This window comes from Schistocerca piceifrons, chromosome 8, assembly GCF_021461385.2.
Source record: "Schistocerca piceifrons isolate TAMUIC-IGC-003096 chromosome 8, iqSchPice1.1, whole genome shotgun sequence".
Lineage (NCBI taxonomy): Eukaryota > Metazoa > Arthropoda > Insecta > Orthoptera > Acrididae > Schistocerca > Schistocerca piceifrons.
In genome coordinates, this window is record NC_060145.1 from 354,580,234 (window position 1) to 354,597,221 (window position 16,988).

At 42.5% G+C, this 16,988-nt stretch overlaps 1 protein-coding gene across 2 annotated transcripts in view; it reads right to left on the minus strand.

The window, feature by feature from the left end:
• The window catches only part of LOC124711674, a 29,709-nt gene extending 12,988 nt beyond the window's left edge, over positions 1-16,721 (minus strand). Inside the window, exons 1-2 of one of the 2 annotated variants that reach the window (XM_047241868.1) lie at positions 16,168-16,720; positions 7,766-8,098 (exon numbers count right to left, since the gene is read on the minus strand). In XM_047241868.1, coding sequence (XP_047097824.1) covers positions 16,170-16,676 — 507 coding nt within the window. In that variant the 5' untranslated portion in view covers positions 16,677-16,720 and the 3' untranslated portion in view covers positions 7,766-8,098; positions 16,168-16,169. Of the gene's footprint in view, positions 1-7,765; positions 8,099-16,167 lie in introns of those variants that run through there. The other variant, XM_047241869.1, reaches the window with a different exon arrangement.
• Between the last annotated feature and the right edge of the window lie 267 nt (positions 16,722-16,988).

The window sequence follows — 16,988 nt, forward strand, 5'->3', positions numbered from 1 at the left end:
ATTCTCTAGTTCTGTAATTTTTACCTTGCCTATTGATAAAAAGTAGTGAATACATAGAAAGAAATAATTCGAAATATGAACCTTCCTGCCATTTACTTTTTACTCTAGGAATCACTACCTCGAACGTGACAGAGAACACTTTTCGTAACATTTTATCAGATACCTCTGCATTCCATTCACAGGTGGATCGTGGAAAGAATAATAATTGCTTATATACATCTGTGTGAGTTGTTCTCCGTTTAATTCCATCTTAACTGTCAAATGAACAGACACTATTTAACTTAACAGACGATACATTAGCATCAATAAATCAAAAACAACTACCATATTTTTTGACCAGATTCAGGCTTCCGATTGTGTGACCTCTGGTACCCTAATACATAAGAAAAATATTAAGAAACAGTAAGACACGGCAGGTTCCTGACTTTTTAAAATCTGAATGACGGAAAGCGATGTGTAGCAGTTCCATGTCAGTCACGTAATAATATGTGTTCAAACATTGAAGCAATCAGACACAGTGTATCTCAAGGTTTGATTTTGAGTTGGTTCAAATGGCTCTGAGCACTATGGGACTTAACTACTGAGGTCATCAGTCCCCTAGAACTTAGAACTACTTAAACCTAACTAACCTAAGGACATCACACACATCCATGCCCGAGGCAGGATTCGAACCTGCGACCGTAGCGATCGTGCGGTTCCAGACTGTGGCGCCTAGAACCGCTCGGCCACCCTGGCCGGCCTGATTTTAAGTCCTCTGATATTTTTACTGTGTATAAATCATCTTGAATTTTTCAGTTTGGAAGATGCAAATTTTACACTTTTTGCGAAGGATACGAGTACAGGAATAAAACGAAATAGTGCCAGTCCCCTTACAGCAAAAGGCAGGTAATTAAATATTCAAAAATATCAACAGATGCTTCAAGGCAAATGGATGATCATTGAATTTCGACAATACTCAGTACATACAGCTCAATACTTGTAACAGAAGCCTACAAGCTATAAAAATAGGTTTCTCAAACACGTTTCAAAAACGATGGAATACAGGAAGAAGGGAGTGTTCAGTTTTTGGGACTGTAGATGGATCACAATCTCAAATGGGAAACGCAATGGCTAGAATTATTGAGTCGCCTGACGTCAGCTATGTTTACAGTACGCATGTTTACGATACTTTAAAATTCAGCATATTTTCACTTACTAATGAGTTATGGAATCAATTTCTGGGGAAATTCAAACTACAGGGACAGTATTTTCAAAATACAGGAGCGTGTTATATGAATTATATCTGCTGCTAATTCTAGAACACCTTGCAGAGATTTCTTTAAAAAGACTGGATATTTTGATAACAACTTGAAAATAATTCATTAATATCTTTTTCATTATCAGTCTTTCTCCTTTCATAAATTTAATAAGAAATTTAATAAATATTAAATTTAATAAGAATTTTAATAAGAAGCATAACGATAAACAACCCCTACAAAGATTTCAAGAGGTTAACAGTAAAACAAAAAGGAGTCATGTTCATAAAACAACCAATCAGAGCGCATTACACTGCATGTAGAGAATGTGGTGGAATTTAGGGCTAAGTTACAGAACTTTCTGTTGGGTGACTCCTTCTACTCCACTGAAGAGCACCTTCCAGAATCTCTTAAAACTAATGTCTGAGTTTATTTTGTTATTGATATTGGCAGTGTAATACAGTAACGTAAAGTAGTTTCTCTGTATTATACTTAAATTAAACTAAATGTACGCCTCTTCTTTCTTTCCATATCGCAGATACAACGCTCTGTGAGATCTATGGAATACTACTATTGCAATTATTTTAGTCTCTGCAGAAGCAGTGTGTAAGTGACCAAGAATATTCCCCCTTTCCGGCCTGAACACAGATTCTTGTAATTTTCTAAGTAAATTTTTGCGAGTGGTCATAGATTTCTCTTCGAGTTTTAGTTATTTGAAATTTTTCAGTATTTCCGTTACACTGACTCGCTGTGAAACAGTATCCTAAGACCAGGTGCCCCGTCATTCTTCGTGTAAGCTCGAGATCCCTAGATATTCCGATGTGACATCGATCGTACATCTTTAACAAGTACTTGAAGCAGCGCCGTCTTCCGTGTGGGGCATGTAGGGATAACCCGCGTATTGACAGATGATGTCGTCCCATTACACCAAATCACAAAAGGGCTTAACTTGCTGTCTTTTTTTAAATCACTCCTTTTTTATCTTTCGGTCGATAAGTTTGTTCTGTAATTGACTGAAAGCGTTGCTCTAGCTTTCTTTGCGCTCGACTTTTAGGCTTTCGTTCCTCAATCGGTCAAAACGGAACCTTTATAGGATAACTTTGTTATCCGTCTGTCTGTCCGTATGTCTGTTAATACCCTTTTCTCAGAAACGGGTAGAGGTATTAAGTTGAATTTTATGTCAAATACTAAGGTCGGCAATTCTTTGCTGATGAAAAAAAAAATTAAAACTTCTAAGTCAATGCAATCAAAAGATACGGCCATTTATGTCACGTACACTGTATGATCAAAAGTATCTGGACACCCGGCTGAAAATGACTTACAAGATCGTTGCGCCTTCCATCAGTAATTTTGGAATTCAATATGGTGTTGGCCCACCCTTAGCCTTGATGACAGCTTCCACTCTTGCAAGCATACGTCCAGTCAAGTGCTGGAAGTTTTCTTGAGGAATGGCAGCCCATTCGTCACGAAGTGCTGCACTAGGGAAAGCTATCGATGTCGGTCGGTGAGGACTGGCACGAAGTCGGCGTTCCAAAACACCCCAGAGGTGTTCTATAGGATTCAGGTCAGGAGTTTGAGCAGGCCAGTCTACTACAGGAATGTTATTGTCGTGTAACCACTCGGCCACAGGCCGCGCATTATGAACAGGTGCTCGATCATGTTGAAAATGCAATCACCATCCCCGAATTGCTCTTCAACAGTGGGACGCAAGAAGGTGCTTAAAACATCAATGTAGGCCTGTGCTGTGATAGTGCCACGCAAAACAACAAGGGGTGCAAGCCCCCTCCATGAAAAACACGACCATACCGTAACACCACTTACTCCGAATTTTACTGTTGGCATTACACATGCTGGCAGATGACGTTCACCGGGAATTCGCCATACCCACACCATGCCATCGGATCGCCACATTGTGTACCGTGATTCGTCACTCCACACAATGTGTTTCCACTGTTCAATTGTACAATGTTTACGCTCATTACACCAAGCGAGGCGCCATTTGGCATTTACCGGCGTGATGTATGGCTTATGAGCAGCCGCTCGACCATGAAACCCAAGTTTTCTCACCTCCCGCCTAGCTGTCATAGTACTTGCAGTGGATCCTGATGCAGCTTGGAATTCCTGTGTGATGGTCTGGATAGATGTCTGCCTATTACACATTACGAACCTCTTCAACTGTCGGCGGTCTCCGTCAGTCAACAGACGAGGTCGGCCTGTGCGCTTTTGTGCTGTACGTGTCCCTTCACGTTTCCACTTCACTATCACATCGGAAATAGTGGACCTAGGGATGTTTAGGAGTGTGGAAATATCGCCTACAGACGTACGACACAAGTGACACCCAATCACCTAACAACATTCGAAGTCCGTGAGTTCCGCAGAGCGCCCCATTCTCCTCTCTCACGATGTCTAACGACTACTGAGGTGACTGATAAGGAGTACCTGGCAGTAGGTGGCAGCACAATGCATCTAATATGAAAAACGTATGTTTTTGGGGGTGCCGCGATACTTTTGATCACATAGTGTATTTTGGTACTCGAAACTCACTCACTAAAATCTATAGATGAACTATGTATATTCTACACATAATTAAGTTTCTCCAGAACCCTGAGAGCGTGAGGACTACACTCATTTGTCCGGTTTTTTTCTTTATTATCATTTTATTTCCAGAACAAAGGACAGACCGGCAGCAGAATGTAACTGCTCTTCTGCCGTAGTTTTTTCAAAGTACATTGGAGCTAACAATAAATTGAACACCATGTGACCACTGGTATAGGAACTAGGCCTAAGCACAATGAGAAACTCAGACAGGAGAGTACTGCAAATATTAGAATAAGGAAAGGTTCTCATAAAAGTATAATTAAAAATAATGTAAGTATATTTCATCAAAATATTGGGAGTTTAAAGAATAACGTAGATGAGCTTCTGGTTTGTTTAGAAGATTTAGAAGCTGAGGATGAAATAGATATACTATGCCTGTCTGAGCATCACATTGTTACTGGTATAGATAAGGTAAATGTAAGTGGATATAAGCTCTCTGCACATATAATTAGAGAAAATATGGAGAAAGGAGGAGTTACCATATATGTCAAAAGTTAGCATTGTGCAAAAAGTATAGAAACAAAAAAGTTTTGTGTAGAGAAAAATATAGAAGCATGTGCCTGTGAGCTTAAATTAAATAAAGACACATTTATAATTGTAACTGCATATAGGTCCCCATCGGGAAATTTCCATCTATTTCTGAAAAATTTGGACTCCTTGTTGTGCTATCTGTCAGACAGGGGGAAGCAAATTATTATTTGTGGGGACTTCAATGTAGATTCTCTGAAAGAGGGTAATAGGAAAAATGACCTTGAAGTATTACTTGGTTCTTTCAATTTGACACCCGTTATTGATTTTCCTACTCGGGTGGTAAAGGATAGCAGCTCACTGATAGATAACGTCTTTATAGACCAAGATAAGTTTAACCAGATAAATGCTCAGCCTGTTGAGAATGGTACACAGCTAGTTACAATATATAACATAGCTCCATTCAGCAGTACTAAACAGTCCTCCAAAGTAGTACGTTCAGTCAACGATCTAACAATTGAAAATTTCAGGGAAAGCCTACAGCTGTTAGACTGGGATGAGGTGTACCGTGAACCTGATGCCAATTTAAAATATAATTTATTTCATGACACTTTTGTAAATGCATTTGAAAACTGCTTCCCCAAGAAAATAATTAAATATACTCATAAGAAACCATGTAACAAACCATGGCTTACTAAGGGTATAAAAATATCTTGTAACCGGAAAAGGGAAATGTATCTGATAGCAAGAACTGTGCTATATTAAGAAAAGTTATTAAAAAATCCAGAAGTATGTGTATCATGTCTGAAATCAGCAACTCTGATAGTAAAAATAAAACAATTTGGAATATTATTAAAAGAGAAACTGGTCAACCAAGAGCACAGGAAGACAGTATTACCATCAAACTGAATGAAAACTTTACGAACAAAAAGTCAGAAGTTGAAAATATTTTTAATAATCATTTTCTAAATGATATGGATATAGTAGGGTCCAGGTGTTCATTAGAAGATGCTAGGCTGTTAATGGCAGAGGCCATACCTAGGCAATTTGATACAATTGAAATCTCACCCACTTCTCCCTCTGAAATTAGGAAAATAATAAACTTGCTTCAATGCAAAAACTCACATGGAATTGATGGCATTTCCAGCAAAATACTAAAAGCTTGTTCTCAACAGATAAGTAAGATTCTCAGCCACCTGTGTAATAGTTCTCTGGAACAGGGCATTTTCCCTGATAGACTGAAATATGTTATTGTTATACCTTTGCATAAAAAAGGGGATAGATCTGATGTCAACAATTACCATCCAATCTCCCTTCTAACAGCTTTATCCAAAATTTTTGAGAAAGTAATGTATTGAAGAGTAGCTTCACATATCTGTAAAAATGAGGTACTAACAAAATGTCAGTTTGGTTTCCAGAAAGGTTTTTCAACAGAAAATGCCATATATGCTTTCACCAATCAAATTTTGAATGATCTGAATAACCGAAAACCACCCATTGGGATTTTTTGTGATCTCTCAAAGGCTTTTGATTGTGTAAATCACGAAATTCTGCTAGACAAGCTCAAGTATTGTGGCATGAGTGGGACAGTGCACAAATGGTTTAATTCGTACCTAACTGGAAGAGTGCAGAAAGTTGAAATAAGCAGTTCTCATAATATGCAAAGATCAGCACATTCCTCAAACTGGTGAACTATCAAGAATGGGGTTCCACAAGGGTTGGTCTTGGGTCCTTTGTTGTTCTTAATATATATTAACGACTTGCCATTCTATATTCATGAAGAGGCAAAGTTAATTCTCTTTGCTGATGATACAAGTATAGTAATCACACCTGACAAACAAGAATTAACTAATGAAATTGTCAATAATGTCTTTCAGAAAATTACTAAGTGGTTCTTTGTCAATGGCCTCTCACTGAATTTTGATGAGACACAGTACATACAGTTCCATACAGTAAATGATATGACGCCATTAATAAATATAGACCTTAATCAGAAGCATATAGCGAAGGTAGAATATTCAAAATTTTTAGGTCTGTCCATTGATGAGAGATTAAATTGGAAGAAACACATTGATGATCTGCTGAAACGTTTGAGTTCAGCTACTTATGCAATAAGGGTCATTGCAAATTTTGGTGATAAACATCTTAGTAAATTAGCTTACTACGCCTATTTTCACTCATTGCTTGCATATGGCATCATATTTTGGGGTAATTCATCACTGAGGAATGAAGCATTTATTGCACAAAAGTGTGTAATCAGAATAATAGCTGGAGTCCACCCAAGATCATCCTGCAGACATTTATTTAAGGATATAGGGATATTCACAGTAGCTTCTCAGTATATATACTCTCTTATGAAATTTGTTATTAACAACCAAACCCAATTCAAAATAATAGCAGTGTGCATAACTACAATACTAGGAGAAAGGATGATCTTCACTATTCAAGATTAAATCTAACTTTGGCACAGAAAGGGGTGAATTATGCTGCCACTAAAGTCTTTGGTCACTTACCAAATAGTATCAAAAGTCTCATAGATAACCAACAAGTATTTAAGAAGAAATTAAAAGAATTTGTGAATGACAACTCCTTCTACTCCATAGAGGAATTTTTAGATATAAATTAAGAAAAAAAAAATTATAAAAAAAATTAAAAAAAGCAAAAAATAAAAAGTTGTTATATTAACTTACTTATGTTGTTAAATTAACTTAATTATGTCATGTATTGGAAAATTTGACTCGTTCCACATCATTACGAAATATCATATTCATGATCCATGGAACTAGTATTAATCTAATCTAATTTAATCTAAAGAGTATATATTTTTGATGAGGAATTCTAATACACTTAATTTGCTCTGTTCGATTTTTTTTTAAATATAGTGAGGCTGCACTGATATAAGTATCGGAAAATGTGATCTCTGCTGTCCTGGTCTCTCCGTAAAAATAATTATTAAATAATGGTGTATCTTTCCCTAACCCTATTTGCGGAAATTATTGGAGAGAGCTTATCTGTATACTGATGGTTAGCTCCAGAGGGCGACGTGATATTACAAGAACTTCATGTTGAGTCTCGAGGTTGTAGCGTTTCACTTATCGTAACATGTTCAAGAATGTTTTTAAACTATTTGCTCACACTCTTTCGGTCCTGGCTCAGGTGAGATCACCAGCAACAGGGGCCAAATATTAAATCCACATAATAGGCGCAATGTATATTTACTTACAACTGTCCATAGTTGAGCTTTATATTCGCCTGACTGCGTTTTAAGGTCCCCTTCCTCGCTACGTGGAATCAGAAGTCCTAGTTATCTCACAGTATTTATAAATTCCAAAACTATTACTTTCAGTTACGCAAATATTAAAAATAAATACAAGATTGCACTGTAAATTAGTCTTCAAGCCAATGCTCACACTTCCTTACTTTCATATAACTAACTACAACCTACGAATAAAAACGAAGGTAGCTGCTGTAATGAATTTCAGATATATTCTTCAAGTAAATATTACACTCATTAAGCCTCGTATTTTCCTAGTTATCTTTTAAATATTTCAATCAGTGTTAACTTTGAATATAATAAAGAGCTTGGCTTCGCGCAAAAAAAACGTATACGTCAGTCGTTCAGTTATACAAAGGCAAGACTGGCGTTACAGAATTTCATTTTGTATCATGAACAGCAGCAATGATGTCCGGAGGCTCCATGGCGGCCGTCCAATATTGTCGCCACACATGCAGTCTGCCCGGGGTACTTTATCTCCCCGAGTGCCTCTGGATTCTGGATGGCGTCGCAAATATTCTCCCTAAAACATTTTTAAGGCAGATTAGCACAAGACAGACCCCCTACTTGGGTGACTTCATCCGGTCGCTCAGCAGTGTTGGCTCTGAGCACTATGCGACTTAACTGCTGAGGTCATTAGTCGCCTAGAACTTAGAACTAATTAAACCTAACTAACCTAAGGACATCACACACATCCATGCCCGAGGCAAGATTCGAACCTGCGACCGTAACGGTCGCTCGGTTCCAGACTGTAGCGCCCAGAACCGCATGGCCACTCCGGCCGGCCGCTCAGCAGTGTTTTCCACACATTCTCCTATCCTCATTGTTTACACAGAGGTGACGAAAGTCATCGGATAGTAATATGCACTTATACAAATGGCGTTAGCATAGCTTACATAGGGTGTAAAAGGGCACTGCATTGGCGAAGCTGTCATTTGTACTCACGTGACTCATGTGAAAAGGTTTCCGACGTCATTATGGCGGCTCGACGGGAATTAAGTGTTTGAACGCGGAATCGTAGTCGGAGCTAGACACATGGGACATTCCATTGATATTCACAGTGTCAAGAGTGTGCCGAGAACACCAAATTTCAGGCATTACCTCTCACCTCGCACAACGCAGTGCCGACGACCTTCACTTAACGACCGAGAGCAGCGGCGTTTGCGTTGAGATGTCCGTGTAACAGACAAGAAACACTACGCGAAATAACCGCAGAAATCAATGTGAGACGTACGGCGAACGTATCCATTAGGACAGTGCGGCGAAATTTGGCATTGATGGGCTACGGCAGCGACGATCGAGACGAGTGCCTTTGCTAACAGCTCGACATCGCCTGCAGCACCTCTCCTGAACTCGTGACCGTATCAGTGTGCCCCTAGACGACTGGAAAACCAGGGCCTTGGCAGATTATTTCCAGTTTCAGTTGGTGAGAGCTGATTATAGTGTTCGACTGTGAGGTTCGAGTGTGGTGCAGACCCCACAAAGCCATGGGCCCATGTTGGCAACAAGGCACTGTGCAGTCTCGTGGTGGCTCCATGACAGTATGGACTGTGTTTATATGGATCATTCACTGGAAATGGGTATATTCGGCTACTTGGAGACCATTTGCAGCCGATCATAGCCTTCATGTTTCCAGACAGCTATGGAATTTTTATGGCTGGCAATGCGGCACAGTTCTCACTATTGATGTGTAGAACATTCTGGACATTTCCAGTGAATGTTTTGGCCATCTAGATTGCCCGATATGAATCCCATCGAACATTTACGAACACAATCGAGGAGTCAGTTGGTGCACAATCCTGCACCGGTAAAACTTCCGCAATTATGGACCACTATAGAGACAGCATGGCACAATGTTTCTGCAGGGGACTTCTAACAACTTTTTAAGTTCATGCCACGTCGAGTTACCGCACTACGCCGGGCGAAAGGACGTCTGATGCGATATTAGCAGTATCCCATGAATTTTGCCACCTCAGTGTATAAGAGGAGTAGAATTAATGTACTGACGTTACATGGTGGAATGTGTTGGATATGGTTATTTGGGGTGGCACTGAGATCGCAGAAAAAGAGGAAGCGTAGATTGATAAAGGAGCGATTATAAGAAGAGAGGAAGACAGACATATCAAATTAACTAACAAGAAAACACCACCAATTTTACCTCTTATTTTAAGAAGAAAAAATGCACACTTACAAGGTAACAGCCCCAGCGCTCGATCCTGCTAGAAAATTTGGGCCAAAATTGTGGTAGTAAGCAGTTATGACCTTCTAAAAGTACAGATTTTAAACGGCGGTTGTCTGTCACTAGCTCTGCCGCACTGCAGCCGCCTAATGCCTGTGCGCGTAGTACCATACAGTGGAATGTGTAAGACCTTTGTGAAACACAGCTTAACGTTGGTAATATGCTTTGTTCACTAACCTGTAGCTACTGCCTGAGATCTCCTTGCTTTGACTTTCACGGTGCGGCTCACAAATGCAGTGCAAATGAATAAAACGAATTAGTGCGTCATTAAAAAAGCAACGTAACTCTATTTCAGTTATTAACATCGCTGCTGTGCCTTATTTTCTTTGGATTGTAAAGCTGGCACCGCTAAAGTGAAGTACGCTTGCAGGATATATGCTATGCTTCAGTGTCACTGGCATAATTAAATTGTGAATCGAAAATCATTAACTTCATTTCTTAATAATTTTTCAGTTGCTTAAGTTTATGAGAGACAACCGGTGCGCGCGAATTGCTCAAATGGCTCTGAGCACTGTGGGACTTAACATCTGATGTCATCAGTCTCCTATAACTTAGGACTACTTAAACCTAACTAACCTAAGGACATCACACACATCCATGCCCGAGGCAGGATTCGAACCTGCGACCGTAGCGGTCGCACGGTTCCAGACTGAAGGTGTACTTTCAGGTAATCACTGCGTCGTTTCAGAATCATGGCCCAAATTTCCGCGCGGGATCGATTACTGGGGCTGATATTTTGCAAAGGGGCTTTTCTCTCCTTAAAATGTCGGGACAATTTGGTGAGGTTTCCTTGCAAGTGACTTGAGGATTAGTGAGCCAAATGATTATCGGAACTTTCTCAGGATAGGCGCTTGTTTATTTGATGTAATTCCGCAAACAGTTGCATCAATAATTAAGAAAATCTACACTCATTTGCGAGATATTGTCCTTGCAGCTCAACATCTTCCTGTAATTCGTCCGTAATGGATCAAACTTCTTTACTGCTTCCAGATATACACTCCTGGAAATGGAAAAAAGAACACATTGACACCGGTGTGTCAGACCCACCATACTTGCTCCGGACACTGCGAGAGGGCTGTACAAGCAATGATCACACGCACGGCACAGCGGACACACCAGGAACCGCGGTGTTGGCCGTCGAATGGCGCTAGCTGCGCAGTATTTGTGCACCGCCGCCGTCAGTGTCAGCCAGTTTGCCGTGGCATACGGAGCTCCATCGCAGTCTTTAACACTGGTAGCATGCCGCGACAGCGTGGACGTGAACCGTATGTGCAGTTGACGGACTTTGAGCGAGGGCGTATAGTGGGCATGCGGGAGGCCGGGTGGACGTACCGCCGAATTGCTCAACACGTGGGGCGTCAGGTCTCCACAGTACATCGATGTTGTCGCCAGTGGTCGGCGGAAGGTGCACGTGCCTGTCGACCTGGGACCGGACCGCAGCGACGCACGGATGCACGCCAAGACCGTAGGATCCTACGCAGTGCCGTAGGGGACCGCACCGCCACTTCCCAGCAAATTAGGGACACTGTTGCTCCTGGGGTATCGGCGAGGACCATTCGCAACCGTCTCCATGAAGCTGGGCTACGGTCCCGCACACCGTTAGGCCGTCTTCCGCTCACGCCCCAACATCGTGCAGCCCGCCTCCAGTGGTGTCGCGACAGGCGTGAATGGAGGGACGAATGGAGACGTGTCGTCTTCAGCGATGAGAGTCGCTTCTGCCTTGGTGCCAATGATGGTCGTATGCGTGTTTGGCGCCGTGCAGGTGAGCGCCACAATCAGGACTGCATACGACCGAGGCACACAGGGCCAACACCCGGCATCATGGTGTGGGGAGCGATCTCCTACACTGGCCGTACACCACTGGTGATCGTCGAGGGGACACTGAATAGTGCACGGTACATTCAAACCGTCATCGAACCCATCGTTCTACCATTCCTAGACCGGCAAGGGAACTTGCTGTTCCAACAGGACAATGCACGTCCGCATGTATCCCGTGCCACCCAACGTGCTCTAGAAGGTGTAAGTCAACTACCCTGGCCAGCAAGATCTCCGGATCTGTCCCCCATTGAGCATGTTTGGGACTGGATGAAGCGTCGTCTCACGCGGTCTGCACGTCCAGCACGAACGCTGGTTCAACTGAGGCGCCAGGTGGAAATGGCATGGCAAGCCGTTCCACAGGACTACATCCAGCATCTCTACGATCGTCTCCATGGGAGAATAGCAGCCTGCATTGCTGCGAAAGGTGGTTATACACTGTACTAGTGCCGACATTGTGCATGCTCTGTTGCCTGTGTCTATGTGCCTGTGGTTCTGTCAGTGTGATCATGTGATGTATCTGACCCCAGGAATGTGTCAATAAAGTTTCCCCTTCCTGGGACAATGAATTCACGGTGTTCTTATTTCAATTTCCAGGAGTGTATTTACCTATACGTGGACAACGACTGATCTTATTTCTCGGTTTTCTTCTGACGGTTACTATGTTCATTTGGTTTTCCACACGATAACTCTGGTAAATCTCTATACACTTCCAATAATTCTAAAACGAACGTGCGCATAGCCGACTTCAAAGCTATTCCACAATTCGATTTACACAACACAACAAATCGCGCAAAACAAACTGTTTGGGATACGCAAGTGCGCAGCCAAAGATATACAGAATTAGCCAAAGAGCATACAATGCAAACAGTTTGTACAATAAAAATCTAATTTCGATAGATTCGTTAACATACAGGGTGAAAAGGAACTCCACCGACAAACTTTCAGAGGTTGTTCTGATGTACCTTCCGAGTATTACAGTGTAAGTGATTCACGACCTGCAGTTCGTTACACAATAATAATGTAACTATGATTTATTCAGTTTGTTACCCAAATTACCTTTTATTTGAGGAAATACGTTCACAACACTGAAAAAGTCTGTAATGTGTAAGCGCCGAAACGTACAGCACAAAACACAGGATTGGCATATCTTTGTAAACAGCAGGTACCGTGAGCGAATGGAAACAATGTGCACAGCGCATACCGGCGACATTCGCACTCTGTGCACGGGTTTCAGTGCAATATAGATACAAAGCTAAAAAGCATTTGCTGTTTGTTGTCATATTGCCATGCTACGATGCAATCCAGAGTTTGTCGTACACTTTTACCAATAGCCTGTATTTGTAATCTCCAAAACGTACAGCACAAAACACAGGATTTGGTTTCCCATTGGTGACTATGTACAACTGAGGTGGTTGGCATCGCTGTATCACTTTGTGGCAAGCCGCCGGAGACCGTGGGTCTCTTATACGAGGATGAGTCAATAAATAAGTCACAAACGCCAGAATATGGCAAATCGTTTTAAATTTGGCGCCTATACCTATCTAGAAGGTGGCAGCACATGTAGCGTGGAAGACAGCCGATACACAGTTTCCGCGGCCAATGATCAATGATCCGCAATTAGATCAAGATAGGAGGTGCGCTACGTGTGTGTACCCGGCAAGAACAACGCCACTTTTGTGAGCGGACTGTCCATAGAGCATGTCCGTAGCTAAATTCGCCGGGTGTTCTATTACAACTGCATCTCTCATTTGTTCAGCTGGATACAGGAATTCAACAAAGGACAAAAGAATTACACACAAGGAGCGTCCTGGCCGCCCTGGTTATTCAGTGATGGCACATTGTTTCCCCGTCTGGGGGTATTTCGCTGCCTCCACGACACATCGGTGTTGCGGGTTGCAGTAGTAACAGGAACCAAAAAACTTGTTATATCACGACGAGTCAACCGTTAGATGCGAACTATGTGCTGCAGGCTTGTAACGCTTTGTCGAGCGATGGGATAAGTAAGTTTACAGGGAGAGTATGCTCACAGAAAAAGATGGTAAGAACGACACATACACCCATGCCCGAGGGAGGACTCGAACCTCCGGCGGGAGGGGCCGCGCAGCCCGTGACATGACGCCTCAAACTGCGCGACTTACTTATTGTCTCACCTCCGTACTAATTCAGAGTCAACCAGAATTCCACAGACAAACTTTCAGAGATTGTTCAGGGATACTTCCGAAGTATTTTGGAATAAGGGACCCACGATCTCTGATGGATCTTTACCGAGTAGTAAAGTAATTATGATTTATTTGGTTTTGTTACAGCAATCACCAATGTTTCTGTGAAAATACCTTCACGAGAGTAAAACGTACATCACACAACACACGATGCACAGCACTGAAATAACCTTCATATGCAAAAGTACTGCAATGTGGTTGTCGTCGGTGCAGAAACAGCTCAGCGTAGGGTCGTTGTGCCGCTCTTCCATTACGTTCAGTGGATTCCTACAAGAGGTGCATATCGGACAACTCTTTATCGGTAAACCTATCCACAGTACTGCTGTGTATAATTGTTAACAAGCAACTAACACTACCGAAAAACAAACCGAGCAGTACTGAATGGAAACTTGAGCACATTGAGTTAAAGAGGGCGTTACTGTTATCGACAACAGATACCGTGAGCGGATTACCAGCGCATACGTCGACATTTTCGCTGTTGTTCACTATTTCAGTGCAATACAGTTACAGAGCTAGCTGATGCAAGAAACCAAACAAAATGCAATAGCTCTGTAACGAGCTGCCAGAGACCGTGGATCCCTTATGCCAAAATACTTAGAAGATATATGGTGTCTTCTGTCGGAAATGTCCGACAGACCAGACACCCCTCAGACATACACATTCTTGTAAGATCGCGACGGCTCCTTGACGTTTATTTCAGTGCGGCTGCACTAATATCGTCCGAAGCCCAACGGAAATTAGTAATTTGCTAGAAGGGATTAATGGACGAGGGACGCTGCATTGCAGCGTGCGAAAAGTTGGAAATTTGAGTCGGTCATGGACCGTATCCGGATGGCTGAAGCGGTTAAGACAACCGCTCGTGAGAAGCGGTAAATCCAGGTTCAAGTCCTGGCTCAGCACAAATTTTCAACTATCGCACTGCATTACTACAATGCCCTGTGTGGTTGAAAGTCACTTCCCGCCCATCCTTTCTCTTTCTTTCTCCATTCTCTGTTTTATACAAATGTAATCAGAAAGATTGGAACACGTGGGGCTATACTGACCTTAGGACTTATCTTAGAAGAAAGATTAAGGAAAGGCAAACCTACGTTTCTAGCATTTGTAGGCTAAGAGAAAGCTTTTGACAATGTTGACTGGAATACTCTCTTTCAAATTCTAAAGGTGGCAGGGGTAAAATACAGGGAGCGAAAGGCTGTTTACAATTTGTACAGAAACCAGATGGCAGTTATAAGAGTCGAGGGACATGAAAAGGAAGTAGCGGTTGGGAAGGGAGTGAGACAGGGTTGTAGTCTCTCCCCGATGTTATTCAATCTGTATATAAAGGAAACAAAAGAAAAATTCGGAGTAGGTATTAAAATCCATGGAGAAGAAATAAAAACTTTGAGGTTCGCCGATGACATTGTAATTCTGTCAGAGACAGCAAAGGACTTAGAAGAGCAGTTGAACGGAATGGACAGTGTCTTGAAAGGAGGATATAAGATGAACATCAACAAAAGCAAAACGAGGATAATGGAATGTAGTCAAATTAAGTCGGGTGATGCTGAGGGAATTAGATTGGGAAATGAGACACTTAAAGTAGTAAAGGAGTTTTGCTATTTGGGGAGCAAAATAACTGATGATGGTCGAAGTAGAGAGGATATAAAATGTAGACTGGCAATGGCAAGAAAAGCGTTTCTGAAGAAGAGAAATTTGTTAACATCGATTATAGATTTAAGTGTCAGGAAGTCGTTTCTGAAAGTATTTGTATGGAGTGTAGCCATGTATGGAAGTGAAACATGGACGATAAATGGTTTGGACAAGAAGAGAATAAAAGCTTTCGAAATGTGGTGCTCCAGAAAAATGCTGAAGATTAGATGGGTAGATCACATAACTAATGAGGAGGTATTGAATAGAATTGGGGAGAAGAGGAGTTTGTGGCACAACTTGACTAGAAGAAGGGATCGGTTGATAGGACATGTTCTGAGGCATCAAGGGATCACAAATTTAGCATTGGAGGGCAGTGTGGAGGGTAAAAATCGTAGAGGGAGACCAAGAGATGAATACACTAAGCAGATTCAGAAGGATGTATGTAGGCTGCAGTAGGTACTGGGAGATGAAGAAGCTTGCACAGGATAGAGTAGCATGGAGAGCTGCATCAAACCAGTCTCAGGACTGAAGACCACAAGAAGAAGAATCAGAAAGTGGAGTTGTGGTCCACCCTGCATATTGCACAGCATTCAGTCTAATCCACACACGGTCAGCAATTTTGCACAATACTAAATATTGCACAACGTTATCGTTAGTGTAGGGACAGCCTTTGCCTGAGCAGATACTCACCACTAGGGTTGTAAATCATCCTCAGATTCCTCAGACCGAGCTTCATGTATATAGCTCCGTCTGTCGGGGTTGGTTAACCACCACTCTGGTATGGAGGCACGCCTCGACATGTCTGAGATGTCCGCATCATCAGGAGGTACCGGATACTCGCCGTCGGCGGGCTGTTCCAGAGGTGGCTCCGCTGGACGGATGTTGTCCTCATGATCGGGGCCGTAGACGAAATTCGTCTTCTTCAACATCGGCTCCTCCACTTCATCCTTCGTGTCCAGCGGATTTCCTGCAGCCTCTTGGTACGCCGCGAACTTGGCGCCTTCTGTCCTGTCTGGTGCGCCGACGTAGACGATTTCTCTGTTCGCGCTGACGGGATCTCCGAGTTGGGAGAGGCCTGTCTCCCTCTCAAAGTCCTCGAAGGACCCTTGTCGGCTCTTGGTCCAAGGCAGGCGGAACTGATAGCTGGGGCCGATCGCAGAAAGGCAGAGAGCGCAGACGAGTGCTACAGCCGGCTGCATGTCTAACACGTTGGCGAGTCTCGACTCACGGCAGAGGAGGAAACGCCGGGAACGGTGCCTCGCTGCAATCGACAGGGGAAGCTGCGGTTTCCTGGCCACAACTCACGCAGCCGATTGCGCTCCATTTCCGTGTCGACTTCTGTCCTAGAGAACTGATGTGGAAGGTTTCCTTTTTCTTGGTACCACGGCTAAATCGCGATACACATTTCGTCATTAAAGAAATAGTACCGCATAAGTAACAAAGCACGAATTTACGGGACGAACTAAACACTGTCTGCGATGCGTGAAACATCTTGCATAGAAATTCTTCCA